Source organism: Apostichopus japonicus, chromosome 7, assembly GCF_037975245.1.
Source record: "Apostichopus japonicus isolate 1M-3 chromosome 7, ASM3797524v1, whole genome shotgun sequence".
Classification (NCBI taxonomy): Eukaryota; Metazoa; Echinodermata; class Holothuroidea; order Aspidochirotida; family Stichopodidae; genus Apostichopus; species Apostichopus japonicus.
Window position 1 is genome coordinate 15,431,660 of NC_092567.1, and position 13,342 is coordinate 15,445,001.

The following is a 13,342-nucleotide window of genomic DNA, read 5'->3' on the forward strand; positions in this document are numbered from 1 at the left end:
GAGAGATAAGGGAAGAAACAGCAAATGATGTATGCGCATGTATAAAAAATTATTGTTAAGAAAGTATGAAGCTTAATGTAGAACATAGGGGAAAGAGGAGCCCGGGGTGGGGGTGTGGGTGTGGGGTAGGGGTGTGGGTGTGGGTGTGGGATAGGGGTGGAGAGGGAGCTGAATGAGAGGGATAGCGCAGCTTTGCGGATGAGAAAGATGCCGAATGTTTATGGGCCATTGTATGTGACAACTTACTTAAATTAAGGGGTATTTTGTATTTCATTATTTATGGAAAGAGTAGATGAGAAAAAAAAAAAAAAAAAAAAAAAAAAGCTAGGTTGACTGCAGTTACCATGGTCACAGGTTCTGGCAAAATGATTGACATGATGTCGTGTGATTTTTTAATACTGTGAAGGTGATTTAGTATATAAAATCAATCACACTATCAGTTTCATTTGTGATGAAAAACTTGGAAACTTAGAAACTTGACATGCAACAGCCTGTGAGCTTTACTTTTAATGGGATAGTCCAGAGGGAAATTGATTTTTGGCTGACGAAAGAGGAACATATTCCTAGCATCCCGGTGAGAACTTTGCATTCGATTCCTACGTATCGTTCTCAAGATACAGACATTTGAAGTTAACATGGTCTGTACCAAAGGTGAACTTGAAGCAAACAGGTGTGATGTCGTCGATTCCGCACCGACAATTTTGTTCATCCCATGTTTCTTTTTCAAGGCTGGGATGCTTTAACATATGAGTATACCACAGTCATTGGGAGAGGGGTGGGTGGATGGGGGGGATATTGATTTTACTTTACATCACCTAAAGACAAATATTAAAACCCTAGCTAATACAAGATCAAAACGATGCAGCAAGAAAATAAAGGAAATAAAACGAAAACTCTCAGTTTAACAAAGTTCTACGACAATCACAACCTGTGTTTCCCTCAAGTTCATTTAAATGTTACTAATACTGTGACAAATGTCAACTATCAATATCCTCTACACTTGACCCTTTCAAGCATATTTCTTTATGAGAATGTTTATTCCCAAAGTTCTTGGATTTACTGGCCTCCTCCCTTACTTGTCTCCTCACTACCTCAGCACTCTTGTTCTACCCCGTCGAGTGCGAACTGGTAATCTTTTAACGCTGCGCGCCCTCTATGAGGTCACGATGGGTGGCCTCGTCGCTGGTAAATAACCAAACCCAGTCAACTTTGGCATTTACAGTACAAGTGAACTTTCGTGTTAAATCTAACGATTGATTTATTCCACTTCACTAATTTCCATTTACCAATCGATGCAGAGTTACGAATTAAGCCGATCGAGTTATCATTTTCCAAATAGTCAACAAAATCGAATCATTCTTGAAAGAGTGTTTTCCTTTCTGGCTAATTGTAAAATAAAGAAACAATAAAATTTTAACTTAAGCTATCAGGATAGCTCTATTATTTGGTTTTCTTTCTGAAACAAATGGAACCGTTAATCACTTCCTAATTAGCTTTCATTCGTTACTAAATAAGAAAGTAGAGGAAAACCTGTAAAGATTTACAAGGACTTTTTGACTATTGTTACTTGTTATCTTACTCTGAAAACAATGACATGTTTGCTCTGACATTAAGACTCGTTGCAAGCAACGGATGGATTCTCAGATGTTGTTTTAATTTTAACACGTTTCTCTTCCTCGTGTTCGCCAGAACAATAGTTCCCTTTTATACATACTCCCCAATCTTATGTTTTCAATACATGAATCTCGTTACTAACACGACGAGATTGAAAACAAAAGTTCATTGCAAGTTTATCAAGCTGCCAATAACTGGCTATAGGTTATTATAGTACTTATGTACATCTACAAAGAGTTGTTGCATGCATAGCAACAGATGGCTTGTGTTTTATGTGAGGGAGGAAAAAAAAAAAAAAAAACATTTGTGAATATTGGTTTGAAATTAAAGAGCTGTTACTGTACATTCATATGGATGTGGAGTCGAGGGCATATTGATTTAGTGTTCTGTTTTGAAGGCTGTGAAGTTATTAACTCTTATTAATACTGTATATGGTCTCTATGTACATACAAAAAACTGCTATACAGTACATCTTTTTTATTTTACTTCAATTTGATCATCTTCGATCGTCTTTATACTTCAATTTGATCATTTTTTGTAGCAGTTTGCAATGCGAGACAAGGGAAAATTCTTCCCTGGGAGGATGAATGGTTTCAGAAAAGTCAACTTGGCATATGATATAAGGTACAATAAATGTGAAGTAAATGTTAAGGGGTGTAGGCAGAGGTAGGAAGGTAGGTAGAATAAGGCCCTCCTATCTATATACCGAAACGACATATAGACATAGCGAAAGTGGGCTACAATAGTGACAATTAAACAAGCAAATGAAAAACAGGCAGAAACATTAACATTATTATACAATTCAATGGTACTTAGAAAAAGGACACAACCTTTGAATCTATAAATATCGTCCATCTTGCTGATAGGGATAAGAAGGGAGTTCCGAAGCTTTGGCCAGCAGATGGCCAAATGCTCCAGTACCAACATTTGGTGCGTACCCACGGTAACAGAAAGTGTCAGGGTAATATTAATATGGTTCTTAAGGTAGCAGCATTGTGAACGCATAAATTTATGGACAAGATGGATTTTTGAAGTAAATATCCAATCTTTCACAGGGTGCCAGGGGTGGTAAATATCTGAAAATGGTAGAGACATCATACCTTCTTCCACGGCCGTAAACTCTTCCTGGTAGAGAATTGTAGTTTTGTAATGAGACTATAGCATTGATACTGTAGAACAGAGAGGTTGCACATATCAACTCTGTTAATAACGAGTGAAACTTATGAGTTTCAATGTGATTAGGAGTAAAAAAAGGGACTTAACCTTTGAATTTATAACATATTAAAGGAGCGATGATTAGGAAGGATCACCAGCACTTATTGAGAAGGGCCTGGGCGATATACCCCACCTGAGGGGTCACAGTACTCATAATTCCTGAAGTCACTGGTTTGGACCAGGTTCGAGACAGTAACATTTGGACATGTTATGACTGTCAAAAATCTCTTGTAACATTCGGTGACCTCTCCAGCTGTCAGCCGTTGTAACTCATTAAGAAATTCAATTTTTCATTAAGGAATTTTAATCATTAAGAAATATCCGTTGAATTTGCCAGGTACGTAAGTAGTGAGGTCATCCATGTTTAAACTCTCCTCTTTCCACGAAGAACAAAAGAGCGGAAGGGCCTGTTAAATAATTAGTTTTTACCGGGGACCTACGAATCACATTACACAATTAAACACAGGGCTTTCGGTTTCCCGAGACATTAGATAGTGATTGAGTGAGTACTTGTCAGCCCTCCTCGTTTAACTAGCACTTTCTACTCAGTGAGTAGAAAGTGCTAGTCAAACGAAGAGGGCTGACTTTTGTTTTCGTGAGCGACGATAGAGAAAGGACATCACTCGGTCCCTTGGCATGCCGTTAATGAGGTATAGTCAAGTTTATTCAGAGGTTTTGTGACTAACCTACAAATCAGCAATGATCTACATAAAATGCATGATACGTGTTACATGAATACCTAGCATGAAACCATGACATGTTCGTGAGTGACTATGGACAAAGAACATCACTCGGTCCCTTGGCATGTTGTTATTGAGTACTAGTCAAGTTTGATCAGAGGTTTTCAGAGGTTTTGTGACTAACCTACGAATCAGCAAATGATCTACATAAATTACATGATACGTGTTACATGAATACCTAGCATGAAACCATGACATAGTCGTGAGTGAATAAATAGACAAAGAACATCAGTGGGTCGCGTGGCATGTTGTTAATGAGTCCAGTTGTTAATAGTCCAGTTTATTCTGAGGTTTTGTAACCAACCTATTAATCAGCAATGATCTACATAAATTGCATGATGCTGTATCTGTTGACATATCTAGCATCAATCCATGACATGTTACATGTAATTTGGTATGTTCAGTTGTCTGCTTTGTACAATTCCTGCTATCGTTCCCACCTCTTCCCTCCTTCCTCTTCCTTCCTCTCACATCCTCCATCCTCCTACTCAACACACTCCCTCCTCCATGTCCCTTCATCTCCTCTCTACTTTCATGATTAGACTCTGTCCTCTTAGCTGTTGCAGAAGGCTGTTCGAATTCGATTCATCATCAAGATTTTGAAAAAATGTTGTTGTAGTTGTTGTTTCAGAGATAATAACCAATAATTTTAAGCATTGTCACTAATGACAGTACTTAACATGGATAGAGCTATCCTGAGCCCCTTTCTTTTTCAGTTAGAAGGTCAGATGATATTAAGTTATATTTTTACCCCCCCCCTTTTTTCTCGTTGTGGTGGGGTATAGTTCTGCTTCTACCTGTTTCCCTCTCTGCTAATCAGTTTACTGCCGAATCTTGCTCATCTTGCCTCCTATCCCTTCTTCCCTGCTACCCCTTCTTCCCTCATACATGTATACCCCCCACTTCTCTTACTTTTCCTCTACCTCCCCTCATGCTTCCCTCTCCTTCATTCCCCTTCCCCACCCCTCCCCTCCCCTTCCCTCCCAGTTCAAACAAAAAAATATATATGAGTATTTTATTTTTGTAGATTGAGAGAGGATTGTAGATTTTCCAGTGTTGTTGCTATTTGTGTGAAACAATCAATATAGGATTGGGGAAACCAGTGAACCAAATCATATATCTATATTTATATCGCTATATATAACTATATCTCTATATATATATATCTATATAGATCTATATCTCTATATATGTAAACTACTGTATATAAGTATACATCTATCAATTTACCTTATAAACCCTCTTAAGATATTTGTCTATATAAATAGTTCAATACAGATACTGTGTTGTCTGCAAGCATCAGTGGCTATATAAAGACCTGCACAGTATACCTACCAGCCATTCTTATTTCTGTTAGAATTGTGAGTGGAATAATAAATACAATATAAATGCTACCATTAAATTTGTAGCCAAAACACACAAAAACAAATCGACTTCAAGGGCACTTATTTTAGGACACTGTAGTAGCTGTTAGGCCCGCTGACATAAACAAGGGTAGCATACAGTAGTATGCGTTTGCAGTGTTGTCAGTTGTATAGTATGCAGTGTTTCATATTTCTCAGTCCAATCGTTACTGGCAGATATGACAAAGAAAGAAAGAAAGAGGGATACATCAGTATTAAGTAAAATGGAATTAAGAAAGAATACAGAAATAATTGGCTGGCAAAGGGATTCAAACAACTTAGCTTAGGAATAGTACAAGAATTGTTCTTTGAATGGTGAATTCAAGTCTTGATAGGATACAGTCCAAAATAAAATGGTTTGTGCTGCCATAGATGTTCCAGTTTAAACCTCTGGAATGCTCCTTTAAAGATTAATTTGATCTGAGTCACTGATGTGATGTTGTTTGTGTGTATATATAGTGAGGGTTAAAGGCATTGAAGACTCGCCCCAAACCGCGTGCGGCCATCTGAAATAAGTTAACTTTCTGTTGCTTGCAAGTGACGTTTTGTTCGTGTCACTACAAAATGCAGACAGTAATGAAACGTGATACCTTGTTATATTTAGCTGGACCTGAGAGGTTTTCAAATTCATTTTAGTCAGGGAGCTATTGCATGAGCACTGGTGTGTACATATACAGTATATTGTGTCTGATTACATCCTTATCAGTAACAAGTGTCTTTGCTCCATCAAACCATGGAAGTGGGTCTATACTAAGACCCCACCATTTAAAATCCAGAAGGAGGTGGAGGGGTAGGGAGGGGGAAATTATGTCACCATTCTCTGAATTCAAATTCATGTTATTCGGAGAGTAATTGCATGAGTAATTTACATGCATGTATATTGTGTCTGATTACATCCTCATCAGTAACAAGTGTCTTTTTCCCCATCAAGCCATTGAAGTGGGTCTATAGTAAGACCCCACCATTCAGTATGCAGAGGAAGTTGGTAGGGTAGGGAGAGGGGGAAATTATGAAACCATCCTCTGATTTCAATATTCATGTTAATCAGAGAGCTATTGCATTCAGAGCAATTTAACATACATGAATATTGTGTCTGATTACATCCTCATCAGTAACAAGTATCTCTTTCGCCATTGAAGTGGTTCTTTAGTAAGACCCCACCATTCAGTATCCAGTGGGACGGATGGTGGGGTGGTTGGGATGGTGCCATTATGACACAATTCTCTGATCTCATTTCATGTTAATCACAGAGCTCTGCCAAGAATAATTGTTCATGTTTATTTCATAGTGATTTTGTCTTTCTCTCATCTAGCCATGGAAGTGAGTCTATAGTAAGACCCCACCATTCAGTATCCAGTGGGATGGGTGGGGTGAGTGGGAAGGTGTTATTATAACACTATTCTCTGTTCTCATTTCATGTTAATCACAGAGCTGTGACAAGAATAATATGAATGTTTATTGTATTTTGAATTTGTCCTTTTCTCATCCAGTCACAGAAGTGGGTCTATAGTAAGATCCCACCATTCAACATCCAGAGGGATGATGGGGTTGGTGGGATAGTTCCATTATGACACCATTCTCTGTTCTCATTTTCATGTTAATCACAGAGCTGTGACAATAATTGTTCATGTTTATTGTATATTGATTATGTCCTTTTCTCATCTAGTCATGGAAGTGGGTCTATGGCAAGACCCCACCATTCAGCATCCAGAGAGGAGACGACACTCTCTCCGTCCTCATTCATGTTAGCCAAGGCAATATATCGGGGGTCATCGTGCGTTACGTCTCAGACGAAATCCTCATCAACAGCATTCAACAACTTTGTGCAAGTTTGAAAGGTGAGTTTAGAAGCCAATTCTAACTTTATTTTCCACATAGAACTACAGTATTCAGTGTTTTGTTACAAGGGAGAGATAGAGTTACCTTAGCCACTGATTGGACTTTTCAATTTCTTTATTCCAGTATAAATTACAAATTTTTTAAATAGGACACATAATAATGATGCACAAAAGACGTAAAATGTACAAATCATTGAAAGCATGAACAAATAAGAAATATCATGCAGGTTTAGAATTTTTTAAAATTTTTTTTTAAATTTTTTAGAATGAAAGGTTTAAAAAGATTAAAAAGATGATAACTTACTAAATATGCAGCCGTTAATCATACAAAGAGCCAAAGCCAATCCTATGTTTTGAACTTTATTCATTGAAGTACAATGGTGAGTATTTCCTGACTTGCACACTGATCTCTCTATGTTTCATTATGTTGCATGCCTCACATGTAGTATATTAATAGAACTGCAGTCAATACAGTATGTCCATTTGTCCTCTGTTGACCTCAATCTAATGGTTTTCGGTTTCTTAACTTACTCTCAAGTCGTATCCGTTTAGGATAATATCGGTCTGAAATTTCAAGGTTTTGTTTTGAGAAAGAAAGGACAGTCCTCATGCAACTTCCCATTTAATGATTTTACCTCTTTTTAATAATGTCACAATTTCTTGTTTATGACTAAGATTGTAAGTTGTTTACATAATTTCTATGATATTTCATGTCCCGTTTATTTTCAAATGAAAGCTGAAGAATCTTTTTGTGATGTGAAACTTTTCGATAGTAGGGGAATCATTGGGGTGGTGGGGGGGGGTGGGAGAGGAGGTGGAAAGACTTGGTAGTTGTTGGTGGTGGTGTTGCCAATTTTATCATACAGTATTTTCACCAAGACTTGTAATAAGCACTACTCATGAGATGAACACAGAGGATTGAGCTAAGACACTTTGAATTTTTCATCACATAAATGACTCGAAAAGTGTTTACCAACTATCGATTTCGTTCGATTATTAAACTCTGTGTCATCCGAGCAATTTTCCATTTTGAGTTTATTCACCTGCACGAACCGTATCAGAATAGTGTCAATAAAAAATGCAGAAAAAAAGAAGTTTTACAATGTTCTAAAAAGAAACCAGAATGTTCAAGCTAGTTTATTGAATAGAACTAGGAAGTTGAATAGTTCTTTAAGACAAATTGACAATGAAATTAAAACAAAAAGCTTGTAAGGACTGTAATAAATAGTGCAGTTTGTATTCATTAGGTCAAAGAACTGTTTTTACCTCTTTTTTTTTTTTTTCCGTCTTTTTTTGCTCTTTTTGTCTTTTTTCGTCTTTTCGTCTTTTTCGTCTTTTTTTGCTCTTCTGTGTACACTATTGCTATAGAAGTTTAATATTTCAAAATTTCACAATTCAAACAAAAAGATTTATATGGTAGTAAAATACAATAAACTATTATATATAGACTAAACTATATACAGGATGTATAGATACAGTACCTTTCAGTTTCAGTTGCTATTTGTGACTTCTGTAAAAACTCCCGACTCACTTGTACCCATACAGTAGACAAGTGTGGATATGTCGGACATTTTGTGTCCGGGAGGTCTGTTGAGATGAAGCAACAACGCTCAATAAGTTTCCATTTTGAAGTCCTGTGAATTATTACTGCAGAGATATTCCCCGTTCTTTGAAACTAAGTATGAAATTACCAATTCCCGACGGGCACGGAAACTCTCAAAGTCTAGAAAATCCTCAGACAGTGACACAAGTGTATATAAACAACACTTTTAATGTGATGTGCATAATAGCCGACAATCTCTAAGATTGATTGGCCTTTTAGATTAGAATATAACTGGAAAGTCAGTGCTAATTTGTCATGGGTTGATCTCTATATCAAGCACTATGAAGATATATATAATCAGCAGCAGTTATTTTTACGACGGTTAAGGGACCACAAATGTGGGAGAAACCCGCAAGGGCTTATGGATTACAACCTACACGTCGGGTGGCTTCCAATTCAACATTTTTAACTCAAATTTGGAATCTTTTCAATTTTAGAAAGTCATTTCAGAAGGGAAAACCGTAGATTGCTCTTGGATGAAAAACCCACCTTACTATGACCCAGCCGGGAATCGAACCCCGAACCTCCCAATTGCTAAGCCTCATTGCTTCAAATGCCACCGCCTTTATCCACTCGGCCACAGCACCGGTCAATATATATAGATATATATCTATTTTAAAAAATATATAATTTCTTGCCAATTCAAAGGAGTGAAAACTGAAGAATTCTGAAAGGAAAATATTGTCAATAAAGTCCATCTGGTGTTGCATTGACTAAACTGCAACTAAGGAATAATTAAGTGTTCAAAATTTTTTGCGGAATAAAGGCTCCCAATTATTTTATTTTCTCTCATTGAATACAAAAGTTCCTGTGTAGAAAACTGCTGCATATCTTTACACCTGTATAGCAGCGTGACCATTTTGTATCTAGAACAACTTTCAAAACTAAATTAAAGGTTTATGTTGGCTGGCAATTTGCTATTTCTATGAGCATGTACGGAAGAGCATGAGGCCGATTTTAGCCGTAACAAGACTCCAAGAGAATCCCTGATTTTGCCCTTATCCCGTTAAATTGCCATTGCATAAATGCGATCAAAATAATTCTAAGATTACAGTTGGCAAATGCACTGAACTTCTTACAGTTGGCTCAATGATTATATGCACATATTAAATGTGTTCTGTTGTTTCATGTGTTTAATAGCAAATTACCATTAATGTCGAGTCTGTTTTGGTGGACTGCTGTACATTAAAACATGATTTTAGGTATAAAGACCAATGGCCCTAGCCTGCTGGGGAGAGGGGGGGGGGCAGGGGGTGTGCAGCTGCCCCTGAGATTTCCACTTCCTAAATGAAAGTAGGCTTAAATGATAATGTGAACCCCTGGACAGTATGCACTATTTCAGTTAGTTTCAGCAATATGTTTGTTAATATCACGTCTTCAGATTTCATTTTACAGTAGGTACGTAGTGTGCAACCTCAAGATTCTAGGCAGGTATTGTAGGAATGGCGTAATGTTTCTCAATGTTCTTCAACTGGCACCTAGGGATTCTACCCAGGGTACTGCCCTGAATTCTGTATTCAACTCTATAGTACCATTAAAATTGATATAACTGTCCAATCTGGTATGAACGGATTGTATATGTATGAAGTTCATCTCCGACCTTTTATCATGTTTTCCCTTTATCTTTCTCACAATTAGAAGTTTGAGAATTATTTTGTTGTTGTTGTATAAACATGTCAGTAAACCTATTTTACGTACTGCCCGTTTCTCTAACTTCTGCAGTGACTAGACTGTAGAATTTTGTGTGAATATTTAAACGGTTACGGATTTGTTCTCTAGAAAATGTACCCTTTCATTTTATTTCGATAGATAACGCTTTTAATAAGCTGGTGATAACAACGGTAACACTTCGTCCCAAATTCCTAATATATATGCAAATTAGTCTGGCGTTATCTGTATGTAGAACGTGATAATTCTGTGTATAGCCTATATACATTGAATGCTTTTTTGTCAACAATGGAGCACACAAGTTTCTAATGTTTTGCAGTGTCTCTAGACCTCTCATATTATTATTGCACTACAAAATTAGGCTACATTTCGCGGTAGTCAAGTGTATCATATGGCTGGAGATGGTACATTGAATGAGACACGCATGACCAGACTCAATCAATTTCTTGATGTGCACTACCTGTATATTGCATCTATTTGCCTTGATGGCATGAATCTGGACTACATTTGTTGACAAGCTATTATTAAACGGACTGCATTTGTTGACAAGCTACGTATTTCAATGGACTGCAACTTGTTGACACCATCGACCAAGCTGCACGACAACAGGTCTGGATGCATTCGCAATTTGCAGTGCAAACATCTCAAGTTGTAAAATCTGATAAATTTCAAAACAAACAAGTGTTAGTGTTAGGCATGGCTGTGCAAAATCTGGCACTGAGAGAGCTGCAGCCTCCATGCAGCCTGGCTGCATACAGTAAGAAGTACTGTTTTGTGCTCTGTATTACACAACGCAGGTTACAGTACTGAGCTGCTATGTAGAGAGGCAGTAGTCTCCAATGGGGTGAGAGCCCAAACCTGGTCCAACTTGAATCTGAGATGTTTATGAATTTAAAAAAAAGAACATTGCAAACATTGAGTCATTTTTAGAAATTACAATGCTTCTGCCCTAGGGACGGAATCTGTTTTTAAAACGACTTCACCATAGATTGGGTTGTTGGTCAAATTCCTTTTCTATACCATGTTCATGCTTTAAGGTATGAATAAAACATTTATATTGCTCGATAATGATTCCAGCGCAGTCGTTTTTTTTCCCCGTTTTTTTGCGCTGCTATTCTTTTTGACATAGTGCAGTACGTTAATGTGTGTTCCATAAATGAAAGTCTTTAAGAAACAGATGTTAATAACCTAGAACAAGGAAGTCTGCAAGTTTAAGGCAAAGTCATCATCACTAAAAGTTGCCTAGATTAAGATTTAAAACCCATACTTTCATATTCTTTGATTTGTGGTATTTAAGTAAAACTGGCAAGTCATTTCCCCGTTCAAGCATGGCTGAAGGAGGGGGCAGTATCATTCGGTACACAGTCACCCCTGCCGGGTAAAAGGTCTGCGTCGAGTCGGTGTTTTTTGTAGCGGGTCGTGGAATTTGTAACGCTACGATTCGCCCACACCATTGCAGAATCGTATCCTTATAGAAATGCCTGACAGTGCACTTTGAGGGGAAGCTGTAAGTTACAAACATATCACAATATCAACTCTGTAGGAGAGGAATGAAAATAAACGGCATAAATATGGATCTAATTTTAGCAGCTATGGAAATCCCTCGCATTGTTGAAGTAAGGGGATAGTCCCCACCTTTATAAAAAGTGAGGTCTTTCCATGAAAACTAAGTTGAATGCACTTGTCACGCATGTGACTTGTGTACATCTGAGACTCAGTGACAGTCTGGGCAAGGCCAGAGTTGCTGTTTAGAAATGGAATTGAAAATTTGGTGAATGCCCCATCTCCTAGACCTGTATTCTACATCTGCGCCCTAGCGACTGTCAAACCTGCAGCCTCTTCCCTTATAGTGCTTCTCAGTATTAACTAAGCTCTGTCGTTAAAGAGTGTGAAGATTCGCGCAAAAAGAAATGTCTAATGCCGGTAATCTGACCTAGTTTCGAATGAGGTGTAACAGAAGTATTAGACACCACCATCGATACCAGAAAATACACACACAGCTTGCTACCATCGGTATTAGACACTAGTGTACAGTCAGTACATACAGCTGTGGTCAATACCCACAGAACAGTGTACAAACGATACAGGGATGGACATCTCAGGTCCAGCTAAAGATAACAATTAAGGTATCACGTTTCATTACTGTCTGTATTTTGTAGCGACAAGAACAATACGTCACTTGCAAGCAACAGAAAGTTAACTTTTTCAGATGGCCGCACAAAGTTTGGGGCGAGTCTTCATTGCCTTTAAGGGAGTCCAAATCTGAGTGACATTTAGTGACAGCCCTGGGAATTATGGTCTCCACTATCTAACCCATCATCAGGGTGATTGCTCTGAGGTATAAATGCACTCCACTGTGCAAATTATAGTTTTGGGTACCTAGATTTTGATTCCTTGGGTCCTAGTTTAGTACCATCGTGATTCCGATTCACGGCAAGAGTCTTGGACTGAATCTCTTCATTTCCGAGTCTAATAATAGTCATCATCATTATTTGTTTCATCACATACAGTAGTATAACAAGGTGAACAAGACATATATAACTGCAAATAAGTAAAAAATGTGAAAGTAAGTAAACTAAGAAACCCTTTTGGGCTTAATCGAATAGAGTAATCCCATCAAAGAAAAAAGATAACCTTAACACCTATAAAAGAACTACCCCCCCAAAAAAATAGATAACCTTATAACATATAAGACCTATAACACAACCCCCCACCACCACCACCAACTCCCACCCCTTACAACGGATACAATCAATAAAGGCTTTCATAGTAATTTTTCAGTTGTCGCCTGAACGAAGCCACGGAAGTATAAGATTTCAAGTTGATCGGAAGATTGTTCCACAAAGAAATAGAACGATATCGGAGGCTTTGCATAGTCATGATTGTGGTTATAGTCACACAAAGTCTTCCTCTGTTTCCTTATTTCTTTTCGTTTGAAAATTCAAAACATATATATATATATATAAGTTAGAGCACTTGGCTGATCTTTTGATCGCAGCAGGATCTTCTTTCAAATTCGATCTGAAATGAAAGCTAAACCGTTAAAAGGACACATTTAAAAATAGACAAATCCACGGGTGTACAATAACTACAGTTAATCGTGTTTGGATAAATGATTCCAGAGTGAAATTGGACCGAACAGAGGTGAGTGAGATGGAAGGAAAGAGGAGGAAAGAAAGAGGAGGGAAGGTAAGGGCTGATTTAGAGGGTTGTAAAAACCTACAATGACTACAAACGACTAGAAGATTAAAACTTGAATGA

At 37.6% G+C, this 13,342-nt stretch overlaps 1 protein-coding gene across 3 annotated transcripts in view; it reads left to right on the forward strand.

Annotated features, from left to right (window-relative positions):
• LOC139969440 (lipoyl amidotransferase LIPT1, mitochondrial-like) overlaps positions 1-13,342 on the forward strand; it is a 41,785-nt gene that overhangs the window by 17,375 nt on the left and 11,068 nt on the right. For 2 of the 3 annotated variants that reach the window (XM_071974398.1, XM_071974397.1), the window contains exon 8: positions 6,639-6,810. In XM_071974398.1, the coding sequence (XP_071830499.1) occupies positions 6,639-6,810 (172 nt within the window). Of the gene's footprint in view, positions 1-6,638; positions 6,811-8,850; positions 11,822-13,342 lie in introns of those variants that run through there. The other variant, XM_071974399.1, reaches the window with a different exon arrangement.